This window comes from Lepus europaeus, chromosome 10, assembly GCF_033115175.1.
Source record: "Lepus europaeus isolate LE1 chromosome 10, mLepTim1.pri, whole genome shotgun sequence".
NCBI lineage: Eukaryota > Metazoa > Chordata > Mammalia > Lagomorpha > Leporidae > Lepus > Lepus europaeus.
In genome coordinates this window covers 97,881,223-97,900,430 of record NC_084836.1, presented here as the reverse complement: position 1 = coordinate 97,900,430, position 19,208 = coordinate 97,881,223, and the positions used below count along the sequence as shown (strand labels likewise).

At 53.0% G+C, this 19,208-nt stretch overlaps 1 protein-coding gene across 1 annotated transcript in view; it reads left to right on the top strand.

Moving 5' to 3' along the window:
* Positions 1 to 14,452, top strand: part of TGM6 (transglutaminase 6) — a 32,054-nt gene extending 17,602 nt beyond the window's left edge. Inside the window, exons 8-13 of the mRNA XM_062202526.1 lie at positions 361 to 464; positions 541 to 783; positions 3,471 to 3,812; positions 12,795 to 12,949; positions 13,187 to 13,320; positions 14,299 to 14,452. Coding sequence (XP_062058510.1) covers positions 361 to 464; positions 541 to 783; positions 3,471 to 3,812; positions 12,795 to 12,949; positions 13,187 to 13,320; positions 14,299 to 14,452 — 1,132 coding nt within the window. The remainder of the gene's footprint in view (positions 1 to 360; positions 465 to 540; positions 784 to 3,470; positions 3,813 to 12,794; positions 12,950 to 13,186; positions 13,321 to 14,298) is intronic.
* The last annotated feature ends 4,756 nt before the right edge of the window (positions 14,453 to 19,208 follow it).

Here is a 19,208-nt window from a genome sequence, read left to right as displayed (position 1 = left end):
AATTAAAAGATAAGTTTATTTCGATGCCAAAAAAAATTTAAATCCATGCATAAGGGTCTTCAAAAAGTTTATGAAAAGTAGACATTATGAAAAACTGTGCCTGCATTTCAAAAATGTTTAGCGCCAAAATAAATTTGTCTTTTAATTCCATTTTTCCACAAACGGTTTGAAGAATGTTTACATACACAAACACATGAGTAACATGTGTCCATCAGTGTGATTGAATGATAGATTCACAAGATGCAGCCACATTACACATGCAGGGCAGGGGATCCTCCTCTGGCTCCTGGAAGGGCTCCCTCCCGTGGGCCTCTGTGCTCACACAAAGCTGCCTTGCTCACTCGCTCTGTCTGTGTGCAGGAATTTCCATGTCTGGAATGAGAGCTGGTTTGCCCGGCCGGACCTGGGCCCTGCTTACAATGGCTGGCAGGTTCTGGACGCCACCCCCCAGGAGGAGAGTGAAGGTAGAGTTCAAGGGGGCGGGGTCCCAGACCCTCGCTTTTCTAATGCATGCTGCTTACAGCCCGCCCTCCCACCCAGGCGTGTTCCAGTGTGGCCCGGCCTCGGTCACCGCCATCCGGGAGGGCGATGTGCACCTGGCCCATGACAGCCCCTTTGTGTTTGCGGAGGTCAACGCCGACTACGTCATCTGGCTGTGGCACGGGGATGAGAGCCGGGAGCGCGTGTACTCGGACACAAAGAAGATCGGGCGATGCATCAGCACCAAGGCGGTGGGCAGCGACTCCCGCGTGGACATCACGGGCCTCTACAAGTACCCAGAAGGTAAGGGCTACGGAGAGGCCTTCAGTAGCTTCCCCAAAGTGGCTGGTCTGCCGCAGGGGACGGACTGCAGGCAGCCTGGGGCCAGGCCTGTGTTACAATGGTGACAGCAGCTTCCGTTCAGTGTTGTCTCAGTGCCCTGGGCCAAGTGCCTTTATTTAGAGTCAATTAATGACTTCCTCTGTTGGCTGAGCACATATAATAATAGTGGTTACATTTCCTTCAGCACCTGCCATGTGTCAGGCACCGCACTGGGCATATTCACATAGGATAATAATAATGTGATTATACCAGTGACACAAGTGACGACAGGAGTGGCTATTCGTCACCAAACACTGAGGGCTCATGGCACGAGGCCCCATTAAAAATGATAACACCGGCCGTTCCTGTGGTATTATCTGCCAGGCCTGTGCCACGGTCACTAATTTATGGTCACTGGTTTATTGATGAGCCTGTACTTGTCGAGGCACAAAAATGAGACAGTTGTATTTTTTTCTCATTGCCTCCTCCATCTGCACATTTTTTTTTTTTTGAGAAAAAAAGGCTCCATTCCCCACTGAGGAACAGGTCCCTGAGCAATGTTGTGATCTGATCCATATGTTTTTTACCATTTCTGCTTGTTAAACTAATGTCACTGAGCAATGAAGACTTCAAGTTCAAGTGTAAATTAGACCTTGTCTCCACTCCTCTCCTAAGTGCAAACTAGAAGAGTGACCCTGGAAGGTGGCTGTGGAGGAGAGGCACACCCTGGAGAGCCCCCTCTCTTTCCTCTTCTGTGGCCCAAATGTTCGCAGCCCCTGACGCACATTGGAATCACGGCACAGCTCTTTTCATTCTTTATCTGAAGCAATTACTGATCTGTTTGGGATTTTGTGAGTTAACAGCTTTGGCTGTGCTCTGCTGGGATGGTTCATCTGTGCCACGTGGTGCCAGCTAGGATTTCCCATGGCTGGGCCCTTCACGGGACTGCTGCGATGGCTGGGCCTCTCTCTCCACTTGGCCTCCCATGCCCCTGGCTTGTCCACATGGTGGCAGCCTCCCCCAAAGCTCAGAATGAAAGCTGCAAAGTCTCTAGAGGCCCAGCTCAGAATTTGTCACTTCTGCCACATCCTGTTAGCCGGAGCAATTCACAAGGCCAGCCCAGACTCAGGAGGTAGGAAGTAGACTCTACCTCTTCATGGTAGCCATTTTCAGTCTATCACACAGCTCAGATTGCTAATTGGATCACAGTCATGAGCATTTAACGGCATCAAGACTTTCAGTCTCCTCCAGTGATCCTAGTATGCAGCCCATGTTGCAAACACCGGCCTAAACCATCAGTGTGTTAGGCCAAGGAGGAGGAACAGGAGGGAAGAAAAGAGTGGATGCCTTTGACCTGATCAGGTGATGTGGTGATGGTGGGTAGGCAGGTGCCACTACCCTAATTTACCATCTGTGCTCAATGAGGACAGATGGTGGCCCCATCACAACCAGGAGTCACCCCTGGGCCATCTCCAGGCCCTGCTGATTTCCTGGGATATTTGGCCCCTTTCGGAGGATCCCTTTCCACCCAGTGGGCAGTCGCACAGCTTCCTTCTCATGCATGGTGATTTGAGTTCTCAAGTTTCCCAGGGGTTTTACAAGGTTGTGGCCCACTCACACATTCACCCATACCCCTTGCCCATTCTAAGCCTAGGAACTGAGACCTGGCACTTGGGGATGGGGAGAAAGGTCCCTATTGTCACCACCATGCCATCACCCTTCAGGTCTCTTCTCCCTTGCTCAGGAAACATGTGACTCAGTAAGTGAGACAGGAGAAACAGACCTCCCCCAGGGAACGAAATACCAATGGCTGGTGCAGGCATTCAGCACAGAGGTTAAGACGCCACTTGGGAAGCCCCCAACCCATATCAGAGGGCCCAGATTCCACTCCTGGCTCTACTTCCTGCTTCCTGTTAATGCACACCCTAGGAGGCAGCAGTTGATGGCTAAAAGTATTTGGATCCATGCCACCCACATGGGAAATCCAGATGGCGTTCTGTACTTCTGGCTGAAGTCTGGGCCAGGCCTAGCTTTTGTGGATATTTGGAGAATGAACTTAGCAAATGAAAAATCTCTCTCTCTCTCTCTCTCTCTCTCTCTCTCTCTCATCTCTCTGCCTTTCAAACAAAAAATAAAAAAACAAATACCAACTGCCCCTCCCATCGACATCCCAGGTCATTATCAGCCAGCCCCCAGACTTTAACGTTGATTCTTTTAAACACCCCAGAGCCCCCACATGCCCATACCCACACCCCCTCAGCCCCTGTGTCTTGACTGTGAAAGACCTTCTCCCCTTAAGTCCTCTTCTCATTGTCTTGGGGGTTGGGCACACCTCGCTGGACCACCTACAGGTTAAGGACTAGGAACCTCAGGAATTCAGAGCAAGGGGTCTTTGGTCCTAAGATGTAGCAGTGGCCTGGGCTCAGGAGAAATCCACATCTCCTTGACAATGACGACCCTAAGGAGGCTCTGACCCAGGTGTTACAGAAGCCAGAAACCTGCATTTTTATGTGAAATTTCCTGATCTGATTCACGTGTGTGTGAGTGGTTGGGGAACTGAGCGCAAGGCCCACGGCCGAGGTCGGAGGTGGTGACACAGCGGTGGCCTTCCCGGAGAGGGGGAGTGGAGGTGGATGAGGGCTGAGAGGATACTGTGTGACGCCCTGCAGGGTCGCGGAAGGAGCGGCAGGTGTACGGCAAGGCTGTGCGCAAGCTGTTCGGGGCCGACGCCCGCGGGAAGCGCGCGCGGGCCCGCAGGAGCGCCGGGCGAGCTCTGTGGCGCGACGCCCTCCTGGAGCCGGCCCCCACGCCCAGCATCACCGGCAAGTTCAAGGCGCTGGAGCCGCCCGTGCTGGGCCACGACCTGAAGCTGGCGCTGTGCCTGGCCAACCTCACCGCGCGGGCGCAGCGCGTCCAAGTCAACGTGAGCGCCGCCACCATCCTCTACACCCGAAAGCCCGTGGCGGAGATCCTCCAGGAGTCGCACGTGGTGAGGCTGGGCCCCCAAGAAGGTAAGCAGCCGCTGGCCTTCGACCCCCAGCTCCGGCAGGGGTTGGGGGTGGCAGGTGGGACTTCCAGGGTCGGCTTCATTCTCAGGAGGAAGGAGACACGCCTGAACCTTGTGCTCCGTGCCTTGCTTCGTGTCCCCACTTGACAGAAGATAAAACTGAGGGTCACGGTACTGGTGGTAATAGTAACAATGCGGGGGACGTGGCGGGCACAGCACTGAGTGCATGTTTGCGTCTGGCTGCCCCACTGCCCATCAGCTTCTGCCTATGCACTCTGGGCACGCCCAGAGAATAGTCAAGTGCTTAGGTCCCTGCCACCCACGTGAGCAACAGGGATGGAGTTCCTGGCTCCTGGCTTTTCTGGGCATTTGGTGAGTGAATCAGTGGGCAGAAAATTGATCTCTCTCTGATGAAAATAAGTAAATAAACATAATAGCATCATCTGCTGGCAGTGTATACTCTATCCAAATTAGTATAAATATTTAACAAGCATTTTTTTTAAGATTTATTTTATTTATTTGAAAGACAAAGTTACAGAGAGAGGTCTTCCATCCACTGGTTCATTCCCCAGCTGGCCGCAACAGCCGGAGCTGCGCAGATCCGAAGCCAGGAGCTAGGAGCTTCTTCTGGGTCTCCCACATGGGTGCAGGGGCCCAAGGACTTGGGCCATCTTGTACAGCTTTCCCAGGCCATAGCAGAGAGCTGGATTGGAAGAGGAGAAGCCAGGACTAGAACCGGCACCCATATGGGATGCTAACGCCACAGGCCAGGGCTTTAACCCACTGCGCCACAGCGCCGGCCCCTTAACAAGCGTTTTGTATATATGCCTGTGTTTCTTTGCTAAAATCCAAAAGAATGCTGAAGCCTCCTGGGACTGGGGAAACTGTGTGCATGAGCCAGGCCCCGCCCCCAGAGTACTGACATGAGCACCCCGGCCACCCATGGGCCATAACAGTGCTGGCTCTGACCCTTGGGGGAGGTAACACATGCAGAAAGACAAAGTCTCAAGTCCAGAGTCACACAGTCCTCACCTTGGCAGGACGCAGCCCCAGTCAGCGTGGCCTTAGAGGTGCGCCCCTGACCCAGGCCAGGGAAGGAACAGAGCAGCCCAGAGCAGTGGACCCCACACCCACTTGCTCAGCCACTGTCCTTGTGGGCAGCCCATGCCACTATGCCTGACTTGCCCAGCCGATGGCCCATTTGCCGACAGTTCACCCTTGGGGTCTCACAGCCAAAGAGAATGGCCTCAGGTCTTTCAATGTTTGCATAATTTTTATGAAGATTTATTTACTGGGACTGGTGCTATGGCACAGTGGGTTAATGCCCTGGCCTGAAGTGCTGGCATCCCATATCGGTGCTGGTTCTAGTCTTAGCTGCTCCTCTTCCAATCCAGCTCTCTGCTATGGCCTGGTAAAGCAGTGGAAGATGGCCCAAGTCCTTGGGCCCCTGCACCTGTGTGGGAAGCCCAGAAGAAGCTCCTGGCTCCTGGCCTCAGATCAGCAAAGCTCTGGCCATTGTGGCCATCTGGGGAGTGAACTATCGGATGGAGGACCTCTCTCTCTGTCTCTACCTCTCTGTAACTCTGTCATTCAAATAAATAAAATGAATCTTTAACAAAATATTTATTTATTTAAGAGGCAGAGACAGAGATCCTCCATCCACTGGTTCACCTTTCAAATTTGTGCCGATCCAAAGCCAGGAGCCATGTGGGTGCAGGGGCCCAAACACTTGGGCCATCTTCCACTGTTTTCCAGGGTCACATCAGCAGAAAGCTGGATTGGAAGAGGAGCAGCCAGAACTCAAAACAGTGCCCATATGGGATGCCAGGTGCTACAGGCAGAGGCTTAACCTACCATGCCACAGTGCCAGTCCCTGTTTGAATAATTTTAACTAACCTTATTCTATTTGCTTTTTTTTTTACTTTAAAGATTTATTTCATTTATTTTAAAGGCAGAGTTACAGAGAGAGGAGGGTGAGGGGAGAGAGAGAGAGAGAGAGAGAAAATATATTCCATCTGCAGGTTCACTCCTCAAATAAACAGCTGGGGCTGAACCAACCTGAAGCCAGGAGCCAGGAGCTTCTTCCAGGTCTCCCACATGTGTGTAGGGGCATCGGCAGTCCAGGCCATCCTCTGCTGCTTTCCCTGGTGCATCAGCAGGGAGCTGGATCGGAAATGGAGCAGCCAGGGCTTGGACAGGACCCCACATGGGATGCCAATGGCGCAGGCAGCGGCTTTACCCACTACACTGCAACGCTGGCCCCTGCATTTGCTTTTTCTTTTTTCTTTAAGATTTATTTGTTTATTTGAAAGGCAGAGTTACAGAGAGGCAGGGGGAGAGAGAAAGAGATCTTCCACCTGCTGGTTCACTCCCTAGATGGCTGCAATGGCCAGAGCTGGGCTGATCCAGAGCCAGGAGCTTCTTCTGGGTCTCCCACACAGGTGCTGGGGCCCAAGGACTTGGGCCATCTTCTACTGCTTTCCCAGGCCATAGCAGAGAGCTGGATCAGAAGTGGAGCAGCCAGGACTCAAACTGGCGCCCATATGGGATGCTGGCACTGCAGGAGGCGGCTTTACCTGCTACACCATGGCGCTGGCTCCTCCATTTACTTTTTAAAAAAATATTTCAAGGGGGGCTAGCGCTGTGGTGTAGCAGGTGAGGCCACCACCTGTGGCACTGGCATCCCATATGGGCACCAGTTCAAGTCCCAGCTGCTCCACTTGTGATCCAGTTCTAGATGGCCCAAGCCCTTGGGCCCCTGCGCCCATGTGGGGGACCCAGAAGAAGCTCCTGGTTCCCCAATTGGAGAGTGAACCAGCAGATGGAAGACCTCTCTCTCTCTCTCTCTCTTCCTCTCCTTCTCTCTCTATGTAACGCTTTCAAATAAATAAATAAATATTTTTTTAAAAATAAGAATTATTTCAAGGAACTTTTTCATGATCCTTGAACACAACACTAAAGATATGATTTACTCAGTGGAGCCCATTAGATTATTCCTGCTTCCTTCCTTTTCCTGGCTTGTTTGTCTCTACCTCATTTCTGTCTCTCTTCCCTCTCTCCTCTGTCTCTCTTTGTCTCTCTCAGCCCTTCCCTCCCTCCCTCCCTCTCTCTTATCTCTCTCTCTCTCTCTCTGCCTCTGTGTCTCTTCATCTCTCTCCTCCCCCTCCCCCGCCTCTGTCCCGTAACTTCTAAACTCAGGGATTCAGTTAAAGAAGTTCTTGATCTGTGCCAGTTCCTGTTGAGTGAGGCTTGCGGGCTTGACAGGGCGTGAAAGCATGGGAAGGAGGTGTCATACAGTTTTCGCTTTTTTCTCGTTTATTTTTCACAAAATCTAAATCACAAATAACACTTCATAATGAAATATTAATTAACATACTCTTTCCCCTGGCTTTTAGCAATTAAAAGTAATACATATTCATTAAAGATTTCAAGAGCAAACGAGAAAACTCACCTACGGTTCCACCACCCACCTACAAACTGTGAATGTTTCCCTTCCAAAGTTTTCATGTGTATTTGCTTTTTGAACAGTGCAGTTCTGATTAAATATTGCAACTACTCCCTAGTGCCCTGCTCTTTTCATATTACACTGTAATTTAAATATTGTAAGCTCTTTATAAACATCACTTTAATAGATGTATAATCTTCAAATAAATAAATGGCTGTTTATCTTTTCTTCTTTGGGGTGGTTATCAGCTTATTGCTATTAAAAATAACACTGAAGTAAACATCTTGGTGCCAAAGACCCTCCATTTTTCTCTTCTGGCTCTTGCATTATCTTGTTAGGTTAGACTCACAAGAAGGAATTCTAGAGCCAAATGGTACGACTACTACAACATGTACTTTATTTTAACCTTTCTTCTTTTTTAAATTGGTTTTAGAACAATGGAGGGGAAAGCACAGGGTTCCCTGCACCTCTCATCACACTGCTTTTTCCTATTACACTGAGTGGGACGTGCGTTAGCACTGGTGAGTCAACACTGCCATGCTAGTAGCACCAGTCTTTGGCTTACGTGAGTGCTCACTCTGTGTGGTGTGTTCTGTTGGGGCTTGGCATAATAGCCACACTTGGAGAATCATCCAGAACACTTTCACTGCCTGGAATATTCCCTGTACTCCCCCTCCCCCTCCTTTTTCCTGGACGCCCGCCGCCCCCCCCCCCCCCCCCCCCCGCCCCGGACCTCTGGTTCTTTTGCTGTCCCCCTAGTTCCGCCTCACCTGGACAGTCTTCCAGTTGGAAGCAATGTGCATTTAAGGTTCCTCCATGGTTTTTTGTGTCTTGATAGCTCATTTTTTATCACTGACAAGCGTTCCACTACGTGGGTGGACGCAGTCTGTCTACCCATCCACCTGCTGAAAGACTCCTGGGTTGCCTCCAACTTTCGGCAGTTCTGAACAGAGCTGTTGCAAACATGTGTGTGTGGGTTTTTGTGTGGACGTAGTTTTCAGTTCTCTCAGGTAAACACCAAGTTCAGCTGCTGGGTCATAGCGTGAGAGCAGGTTTAGTTATGTGAGACTCTGTGGAACTGTCTTCCAAGTGGCTGTACTGTTTTGCATCCCCACTGGCAGTGAATGGGAGCGCCTCAGGTTCCAGGTCCTGTCCAGCAGTTGCCCTTGTGTTTTGCATTATTGCCATTTCAGTACATGTATTAGCGTAGCCCATTGCTTTTTTAATTTGCAATTTCCTAATGATGTAAGACATTGCTCATCTTCCCATATGCTTATCTGACATTGGAATATCTTCTTTGGCGAAGCAGCCAGCTCTTTTACCCGTTTTTAAAATTGGGTTGTTTCCTTATTGCTGAGTTTAAAGAGGTCTTCGCGTGTTTGGGATAACAGTCTTTGATTAGATACATCTTTTGCAAGTGTCCTCTCCCAGGCTGTGGCTTGTCTTCTCATTCTCTTCCCAGTGGTTTCTCTTTTTTTGTAGAACAGAGTTTTGAATTTGTATAAATTCCAACTTAATTACTTTTCTTTCATAGATTGTGCCTTTGATGTTGCATTTAGAAAATCATTACCAGGCCGGCGCCGCGGCTCACTAGGCTAATCCTCCGCCTTGCGGCGCTGGCACACCGGGTTCTAGTCCCGGTTGGGGCACCAGATTCTGTCCCAGTTGCCCCTCTTCCAGGCCAGCTTTCTGCTGTGGCCCAGGAGTGCAGTGGAGGATGGCCCAAGTGCTTGGGCCCTGCACCCCATGGGAGACCAGGATAAGCACCTGGCTCCTACCTTCGGATCAGTGCAATGTGCTGGCCACAGCGCACTAGCCTTGGTGGCCATTGGAGGGTGAACCAACGGCAAAGGAAGACCTTTCTCTCTGTCTCTCTCTGTCACTGTCCACTCTGCCTGTCAAAAAAAAAAAAAAATCATTACCAGGCCAGCACCACTGCTCACTTGGCTAATCTTCCGCCTGCGGCGCCAGCACACCAGGTTCTAGTCCTGGTCAGGGCGCCGGATTCTGTCCCAGTCGCCCCTCTTCCAGTCCAGCTCTCTGCTGTGGCCCGGGAAGGCAGTGGAAGATGGCCCAAGTGCTTGGGCCCTGCACCGCATGGGAGACCAGGAGGAAGCACCTGGCTCTTGGCTTCCGATCGGCACAGTGCACCGGCCATAGCGGCCATTTGGGGGATGAGCCAGCAGAAGAAAGACCTTTCTCTCTGTCTCTCTCTCCCACTGTCCACTCTGTCAAAAGAAAAGAAAAGAAAAGAAAAGAAAAGAAAAGAAAAGAAAAGAAAAGAAAAGAAAAGAAAAGAAAAGGCTGCCTTGTCCTCATTGTGTTGCCTTCACTCTCAACTAGGATGTCTGACAGTGGTTCAGATACCGGGGAGGCCTGGCTTCCGTTCCCGGCACCAGCTGCAGACACCAGCTTCTGCTAATGCGGTGATGGTCTAATAACTGGGCTCCTGCCACACATGTGAGAGACATGGATCGCGTTCCTGGCTCCTGGTTGTGACCCTGGCCCATCCCTGGCTGTTACGGGCATCTAGGGAGAGAACCAGTGAATGGGAGTGTGCTGTCTCTCTTCTGTCTCAAATAAATTTAAAGGTTCTCACAAAAAGATCAGTTGACTGTGTTGGTCTATTTCTGAACTCTTTTATGTTCCACTGATCTATTTGCTTATTTCTCTTTAGTTCTCTTGTATTTTCCTTGTCTGGTTTTGGTATCAGGGTAATGTTAGCCTCACAGATTGAGTTAGGAAGGATTCTTCCACTTCCATCTTTTGGAAGAGATTGTAGAATTGGTATAATTTTGTAAAATGCTTGGTAGAATTCACCGGTGAACCCATCTGGTACCTGGGGCTTCCTGTTTGGGAAAGTTATTGATCACTCCTTCCATGCCTTTAATAGACAAAGGCCTGTTCAGTCTGTTTCCTCGTGTGTGAGTTTTGGCAGATTGTGCCTTTCAAGGAATCGATCCATTTCATGTAGGTTTGCACATTTGTGGGACAGGGTTGTCCATCATAGGCCTTTCCTGTCTCTTTAATGTGCGTAGACTCTGCAGTGGATGTCCCGTTTGCATTTTTGATGTGAGTAATTTATGTCTTATCCTTTTTTTTTTCCTCTTAACCTTGTTAGAAGCCTATTGATTTTTTTCAAGGAACCGGCTTTTGGTTTTATTAATTTTTGCTGTTGATTTTCAATTTCAGTGACCTCTGCTCTAATTTTGTTATTTCTTTGCTGTGCCTATATCTAACTTGCTCTCCTTTTCCTAGTGTCCTGAAATAGAAGCTTAGATTATTGATTTTCGATCTTCTTTTCTACTCTAGGTATTGAATGCTCTAAATTTCCCTCTAAGCACTTACACTACATAGTGTACATTTTGATAAATTTTATTTTCATTTCTATCTAAATGTTTTTCAATTTCTCTCAAGGTTTCTTCTTCTGCAGCACACGTATTCAAAGAGTGTGTTGTTTTAACCTCCAAGTATTTGGGACTTTCTAGCCATTTTTCTGTTATTTCTAGTTGAATCCCATTCTCATCTAGGGGCATACGCTGTATAAGTTCTGGTTTTTCAAGGTGGTTAGTTTGTGATTTGCGGCTCAGAGTGTGGCGGATCTTGGTGAATCTTCCACGTGAACTTGAGAAGACTGTATGTATACTGTTGCTGGTGAAGTATTCTATAGATGTCAATCACATCCTGTGGATTGATGGCACTCTTAGGAAGCACCGACCTAGGGAAGGGGTCAGCTTCATTCATACAATGAGTGGAGTCCACCGCCAAAAGAAATTCAAGAAGCCGTTGACTGCAGGTTATAAAGGGCTGCCTTCCTCCTCCTCCTCCATCACCTCCTCCTCCTCCTCCTCCTCCTCCCAGGGTCTAAACTCCTGCCCCAAGCTCTGCCCAAGCAACTCATTGGTGGCAGGTGTGGTCTTCACACTGGAGCCTAAGGTTTGCACTGGTCCAGCTTCCCAGGTGATGCTGATCCCGATGGTCCCAGGACCACACCTACAAGGCATCAGTGATCTAATGTACAGAAAGCATTTGTTGGCAGGTGCCTCGGCTCAATAGGCTAATCCTCCACCTTGCGGTGCCGGCACACCGGGTTCTAGTCCCGGTCGGGGCGCCGGATTCTGTCCCAGTCGCCCCTCTTCCAGTCCAGCTCTCTGCTGTGGCCTGGGAAGGCAGTGGAGGATGGCCCAAGTGCTTGGGCCCTGCACCAGCATGGGAGACCAGGAGAAGCACCTGGCTCCTGCCTTCGGATCAGCAGGGTGCACCGGCCGCAGCGTGCCGGCAGCAGTGGCCATTGGAGGGTGAACCAACAGTAAAGGAAGACCTTTCTCTCTCTCTCTCTCTCTCTCTCTCTCTCTCTCTCTCTGTCTGCTCTGCCTGTCAAAAAAAAAAAGCATTTGCTGTCATTCCTACCACCCAATGAACATTTCATTTTTGGTGGTGATTGGCAGCATTTATAATATTATTATGAGGGGTGAAGTGATAATTTCAGCTCAAGGGAGTGTTGATGATTAAATGAAATAATCCATGACAATGCCTAGTACACTTTAATCCCTAAGTTAATTATGAATGTTAGCCTTTGTAGTTATGAATTTTGCTGTTGTTGTAGCAAAGTTCCTTTCAATAATGACCTTCTGGGCTAAGGGAGCCCATAAGGCAAGGTGATACTGTAACACGCAGCTCCACCTCCTGGCCTCTACAGGCATCTACCCACGGGCAAAGCGCTGTGGGGGCTGACAGTATGGGCAAAGCTCAAGCCCTTTAAAGACCTTTTCTACAAGTTGAAGACTCGCAGGGGAGAAAATGCAAATCAAGGAAGCAGCAGCAATACAGCAGGGGATGGTCAGGCCTGGGGCAAACCAGAAGGGACACGTTGCACCTGAGAGCAGGTTTCTGTACTGTGCAAAACAAAGCCCAAATATGAATTAAAGTCAGAATGGCTCGTGCTGACTCACACACACACGAAGAGAATACACAGGCAGGGGTGTGTGCAGTGGTAGGAAGGAGCCAGATGTGACCAGGACCCCAGGAGCTCAGAGAGGAGGGAATCACAAAAGGCTGCCCTCCGCTGGTGCAGCTGATGAGGGTGGGGCCTTCACGGAGCGGGGTGTGGTTTGGAGAAGTTGCAAGGAAGTTGGTGTTGCTGGATTGGAAGCTTGGACAGGCCTTTGGTCTCTCTCTTCTCCGTCCCTGCACACAGTAGGTGCTCAATAAACAGTGAGTGACTTCCTGGTGGGCTCAGTGCTTGATGGGCTGGTTGCTTGATGGTTGGCGTCCCTCTGAAATGATCAGAAAAAAGCTAGACACATCTGCGGGAGCACTGGGGAAGACATGCTGGTGTCCGGGCAGTGTACTGGCCTGAACGGCATCCCCACTTCACCTTGGCCCCGTGACTGTGAACTGGAAATTGCCCTCTGTGGGCCACGCCTCCTTCACCTGCAAGGACCAGAGAGGATGCAGCTGTCAGGTGGGCGTCCCCTTCTCCTTCCAGCTCCCGTCAAGAACACCAGCAGCCCCCAACTCCCTCCTCTGCCTCCCCTGCAGAGAAGAAGATCCCGATAGTGATCACTTACTCCCAGTACAAAGAGGACCTGACAGAGGACAAGAAGATCCTGCTGGCTGCCATGTGCCTCGTTTCCAAGGGAGAGAAGTTGCTGGTGGAGAAGGATGTTACTCTGGAGGACTTCATCACCATCAAGGTGGCTCCAGTCCACTCGAGCACCTGGTTCTCCGTGGGCCCCTCTGGACTTGGGGAGGGTGTCAGCGGTGGGGGGGGTTGTGCTGTCAGTGCCAGCTGCCACTGGCAAGGGTGAGGAGGAGGGGTGTGGGCACGGGTGTGGGTGGAGGATGACCTTCTCATCCCCTGGCAGGGCCAGGACCAGGGGTTTCCTGGAGGGGTGGGGAGGAGGAGCGGCTCACAAGTGTGGTCCCTCCAGGTGCAGGGCCCAGCTGTGGTGGGCGTGGCAGTTGTGGTGGAAGTGACGGTGGTGAACCCCCTGTGGGAGAGAGTGGAGGACTGTGTGCTGATGGTGGAGGGCAGCGGCCTTCTTCGAGGACAACTCAGCATCGAGTAAGTGACGGCCAAGGGGGCTGGGCAGGAGAGGGGCTGCCAGGAGGGGAGGGTGGTGCAGGAGGGATGCTGGACCCCGGAAGCAAGCCCTCTGTCCATGTCCATCAGTGTGCAGTCACTTAGTCAGGAATGTATCCACCCAGTCACCTCGCCAGTCACTTATCCACTCCCTTGTTCACCCACCTCGCTCACTTGCTCTGTCTTTCACTCATTCCTTCTTCCATTCCTTTATTCATGACATCACTCACTTCCTCCCTCATCTACTCAACTCAGCTTTCATTGGTTTAGTTACCCACCCTTTCGCCTGCTCATCCTCTCATTCACCATTCATTTGTGCATTCACTTGTCCCCTCACCCATGGGCTTCTTTGTTTACTTATTCATTGTCAGTCAGGCACTCCTGACTTGTCCTTATCCACCTGACCTGTGCTCTAAGCTACCCGGTAACACCAAGTGTTGGGGAACACTATGAACAGGTTGTGCTTTGAGAAGGGCCCTCGGAGAAAGATGGCCATCACGAGAGGAGAGGACGGTGTGATACAGCCCCATAGCCCCGAGGCAGCCCTGGGGTGGGGCTGATATTTGAGCTGAGCCTGAAATGTTCGATTGAGGAGCTTGTTGGGTCTCTAGAGGGTAGGAGGTCTTCCCAGACAGAGGCCGGGAAGGACAGTCAGGGAAGAGCTCCTGGGAGAAGCTTGATCTGGGTGTTGGCTGTGATTGGAGTGGGAAGGGTGTTGTCGATAGGAAGGACAGCGGACAGAAGCCCAGCGGGGAGTGTGGTCGGGGCACGAGCAGGAGCCCAGCCTGGAAGGAGGCGAGTGACAGGAGAAGAGTAAGCCGGACCCGTGTTGCTGAGACTTGGAGGTGGTGCCACAGGGCGAAGTTGACTGGGAGGGCCCTGGAGAGCCACAGCCTGGCAGGCTGGACTCAGGTAGGAGCGAGGACCAACAGGCCGCCTCTCTCCACCTCTCTCCTCCAGCGTGCCCACCCTGGAGCCCCAGGAGAAGGCTTCGGTCCGCTTCAGCATCACCCCTTCCAGGAGCGGCCCCAGGCAGCTGCAGGTGGACCTCGTCAGCGCCCACTTCGCGGACATCAAGGGCTTTGTGGTTATCCACGTGGCCGCAGCCAAGTGACGGCCACCAGGACTTGAGAGCCTCTTCCCTTCCTGTCGCCTCCTGGTCCCTGCTCAGTGGAGGCCAGGAGGCCCAGGGTAGTCCTGCTCAGCCTCTGCCCGACTTCATGAACTCAGGCCAGTCCTTTTCCTTCCTGGGCCTCAGTTTCTCCTGGAAAATGAGGTGTTGGACTCAGTAGCCCTTGAACTTTTGGACAACGGTGGGTGATAGAGGAACCCAGGGAGCCCCTACCACCTTTGTCTCACCACCATCCTCTCTGGGAGCTGGCAGGCCCAACCGTCACAGTATCCCGGGCCCAGCCAGGTCACTGCCACCTTGGCTGACCCTTGGACTCTCCTTGCTTCTCTCTCAACTCTCCAAATGCCCTGGCCACATCCAGGTCCAGGAATCCTGCCCAGGGCCTGCTAGAAAACCCAGATGTGGGAGAGCTAGGACCTAAACATCCCTCAACACTCTCATCACAGAGGAGGAGGGGCCTTGCCGAGGCCACAGGGTGACCTAGAGGCAGAGCAGGGGGCCCATGGAGATGCCACTGCCAGTGAGTAAGTGTCACCCCAAAGTCAGGCTCCTGGGAAGCAGTCCGTGGTAACCAACGGGAGACTTCCCTCAATGGAGACACAAGCTGAGGACCTGAGGGGCTGACGCTGGCTGGAAGCAACTGAAGAAGATAAAGGAGAGGCTGTGCCATGGGGTCTCATCCCGCTAAGATCTGCAGCCCCGAATCCGATCTGGCTGTGACCACCCAGGAGCCACCAGCCCAGCGACACCCAGTGTTTGCTTCTTACCTTCGGAGTGAAGCACGACACTGACTCGGAGCATCTACAGCTGCTCGCTTACGCTATGCAGATCATGCACTTGGAGCCAGAACAGGACACAGAGCCCAGGACGAGGGCCAGGGTAGACATCACCAAGAGCCTGAAGGTCACGGTGCTGGATGTGGCATTCATCTCTCAGATGAACCAGCAGAGGAATTAAAACCAATCGTGGAAGCCAAATGCTCTGAACAACAACAGAACGAGCTCATCTGCAGCGAGACACCTCCTGGATACAAATTCGAGTGAGAATCAATTATGTAGCAGGTCTTTGCAAACACGGGGCAGGAAGCACGTGGACCCTGTGGCATGGTTGCTGCTGTGCACAGTGTGGACATGGGACTTGGGGAACCGTGAGTGGGCACCTGTAGTGCGTCAGGGCTGCCCGGCTCAGCCCTCCCCTTCCAGACCGAGCCTGTTGATGCCAATTCATGCGAGGGAGCAGCTGGCGACAGAGCTCGGGTTGTGCAGCAGGAAGAGGGGTAGGGGAAGGAAGAAGGGAGCGGATGGCAACAGGAAGTCACGTGTCACTCCTGGAGAAAGGGCTGCCCCACCCAGCAGGGGGCACCACGTGCCAGCCCAGGGGTGCCAGCCCCAGGGGTGGCTGCAGACCCCTTGTTCTTCCAGCAAAGGCCAACTGCCCGTCTTCCTCCAGCCCGGGCTCTTGCAGGTTTTGATGCCCAGGAAGCTGGTTTTGAGATGTTGAGGAAGGAGTGGCCAGGGCCCGAGGGAGGAACTGACCACGATGCAGACCCAGGCCTCAGCCTCTGCTCAGCTCCAGAGCAGAATGGCGTAGCAGGCCGTGCGCAAGTCGGCGAGAAGGAAGTCGCTGAAGGCGATGAGGGCCACCCGCCAGGGAACTCTGCTTCCAGTGCTCGCGTGCCCTGGCTGCCTCTCAGCTGAGGCAGCACTTCCACGGGACCAGCTGGCCTCACAGGGGACTCCAGCTCCGCCCGACACAGCCAGTGGGAGGGCCCTGGCGGGGAACTGAGAGCAGACAGCTCAGAGCCCCCAGGGACAGTGTGAATGGGGATGTGGTTTTGGAAACTGAAAAAAATATACACGTACAGATCGGGATTGGCTGTCATGTGGAGGACACCACCTTGACCATGCAGAGCAGGTAGTTCAAGGCCGAGGAAAGCCTTGCAGTTGGCTGGTCATGGGGCCCAGGATGCCAGCAGCAGGTCCTGACTGAGGTCCATGCCTATGCTGTCATTGAGTCCCGTTGGTCCCTTAAAGGCCACCTGCACCTTGCGGGAGGAGGCTCTTGACCCCGAGCTAGGTCAAGGGTCTGGGCATTCACACGCAGAGGGGCCCCCAAGCCTTTAGATTGGGGGTTGGTGAGCTTTCACTGTCGGGCAGTCAGGAAATATTCCTGGTTTTGCAGACCCTGAGGTCTCTGCTGCATCTGCTTAGCTGTGTTTCTGGAGCAAGAGAGCTGCCGCAGACCAGGCACACGCAAGCGCGCACGGATGTGCTGCAATAAAACTTTATTTACAAAAAACAGGCCACCGGCTGGGTTTGACCTATGAGTTGCTGTTGGCCAATAGAACAATGCATTGACTCAGACGCTCGCTGCAGGACTGAATGCCAACCCCAGACTGCTGGCCTAGGATCAAGGCCAAGCCCCAAGCAGGTCCCAGACGGACACTGGGAAGAGGTTCTTGCTTGTGACCCAGACAGAACCCTCAGAGCTAGACTGGGTCATGGCCTTGGTGCTAGAATGAGCCCTACCCCCACTCTCTTTCTGGCTCCTAGCTAGACTCTGCCCATAGACCAAGCTCTGACTCCACATGGAATCTGACCCAGCCCCAGGCTGAGTCCTCATCCCAATCACAGACCAAGTCCTGACTCCAGACCGACCTCCTGATCTGGGTCACTGACCTCAACCCCACCCCAACAAGATCGGTTCTAGGCCTCCCGTTTGGGTTTGGGTTTCCCATGAGGATCTGAGCTTCCACAACGGGGCCCATGGTCCCGCCTCCTCCCACCTCCTGGGTAAAGACCGCCTGTCTCCTGGGCCAGCGGGCGGAGCTCGCCTTCCTTCGCCTGTGCGGGCACTGGGCAGGATACTGAGCGGCGCCGTGGGACCCTGGGTCCTCGCAGCTCTGTCACGCAGTTAGAATCCACATTCTCACCCCAGTCCTTGGGGAGCATCGCCCAGGGTCTTCTCCCCACATCCTGTGGGTTCAGTCTCCTCTCACACACTTGTCACGAGTAACAGGAACCCTGCAAGCACCCAGCCCGGAGCAGGAGGCCACCCCCTACCACTGCTAGCGAAAGGGATGCTCCTGGGGGCAGGGAGACCACGCATGTCCACAGAGAGGGGGGCAGCAGCCGCAGACCCCTTGTTCTTCCAGCAAAGGCTCACTTCCTGTCTTCCCAAGCCCACTGCTCCTGGGCTGTGTGTTCCCAGGAAGCTGGCGGAGATGGAGTTCAGGGCGCGGGGTGCTGAGTAAGGAGTTTTACCTGGGGGTCAACACCCATGGAAAAGAGGGGAGGGGGCAGCGGGAGGGGGCAGGGGGAGGAGCTGCACCATGTGCAGGCCCCCGTGGCAGCCTCGGGGGACCCCACAGGCAGCTCTGCAGCTGGCACAGCCTGTCAGAGTTGTCCAGGCTGGGCTGAGATGGCCGGACCTTTGTCCAGGGCTCTGTGTCAGAGATTTGCCTGGGGAAGGGGTGTGACTTGGGGGCAACATACAGCTCCCCCTACCCATTCCGGAAGCAGCTGACTGTGGAGGGTCGCCTGCCAGCCGCTCTGCTGGTGACCGGGGCAGCACCTTCCACTGAAGGGGGTCTTGGCCACACCTTCCCAAGTCCCCTGACCCCGCATTCTGTTCTACACTCTCCAACTAGTGGAGACACAACGTTTAAAAAGGTGTGAATTGCCAGCGCCACGGCTCACTAGGCTAATCCTCCGCCTGCAGCGCCGGTACCCCAGGTTCTAGTCCTGGTTGCTTCTCTTCCAGTCCAGCTCTCTGCTGTGGCCTGGGAAGGCAGTGGAGGATGGCCCAAGGGCTTGGGTCCCTGCACCCGCATGGGAGACCAGGAGGAAGGATCTGTCTGGCTCCCGGCTTCGGATCGGCGCAGCGCACCGGCCGTAGTGGCCATTTGGGGGGTTAAGCAAAGGAAGGAAGACCTTTCTCTCTCTGTCTCTCTCACTGTCTAAATCTGCCTGTCAAAAATAAATAAATAAAAATTTAAAAATAAAAAATAAAAAGGTTTGAATTACCAGTAAGGTGAGAAACACAGGTATGTGAATTCTTGAATAAGCAGATTAACCTATTGCAAATGAGCAGGACATCGTAAAGAAAGATACTAGTGACGGCCGCCTCCCCGCAGGTGGCGGGGCTAGGGCAGACCCTCTTTGGATGGAGGTCTGAGGAGGGGATGCTGGTGATGAACTCATCATCAGTAAAATCCTGCTTACGTCCTGGAGTGCGTGCTACAAGCCAGGAGGCAGGCCAGGCGCTTTGCACGTGTTCATGTTTTGAATCTGTACAGTGCTGAATGAGGTAGGTGCTCTTAACCTCTCCTCTTTCCCAGTGAGGAAACTGAGGCCCAGGAGATTCAGCCACTTGAACACACTTGCACAGCGCTGAGCGAGCAGGGAGCCCAGCCTGTGCTGTGGGCCTGGCAGGTATGCGCTCAGCCAAGAGACAGCTGCACAGGGCCTGGGGCAAGGAGCTGCAGGCTCCCCCAGGAGCGCTTCCTGGGACCCACCTTTCTCGCCGGCCTCGTGGGAGGGGGCCTCTTAGCTCCCATTTCCCATGGTCCCTTTCTCTTCCTCAGGATGAGGAAGACTCCCTCTCTACACCCCGCCCCAGGCACAGCCTGCACTGGACACCTCGAGCCAGTCATGTGCTCGCTCCTGGGGCTTTGAGGAGGAAGGAGGGAAAGTCCACAGCAGCAGTGGCTGTGGTGGGGGCGGCAGTGGAACCCTAG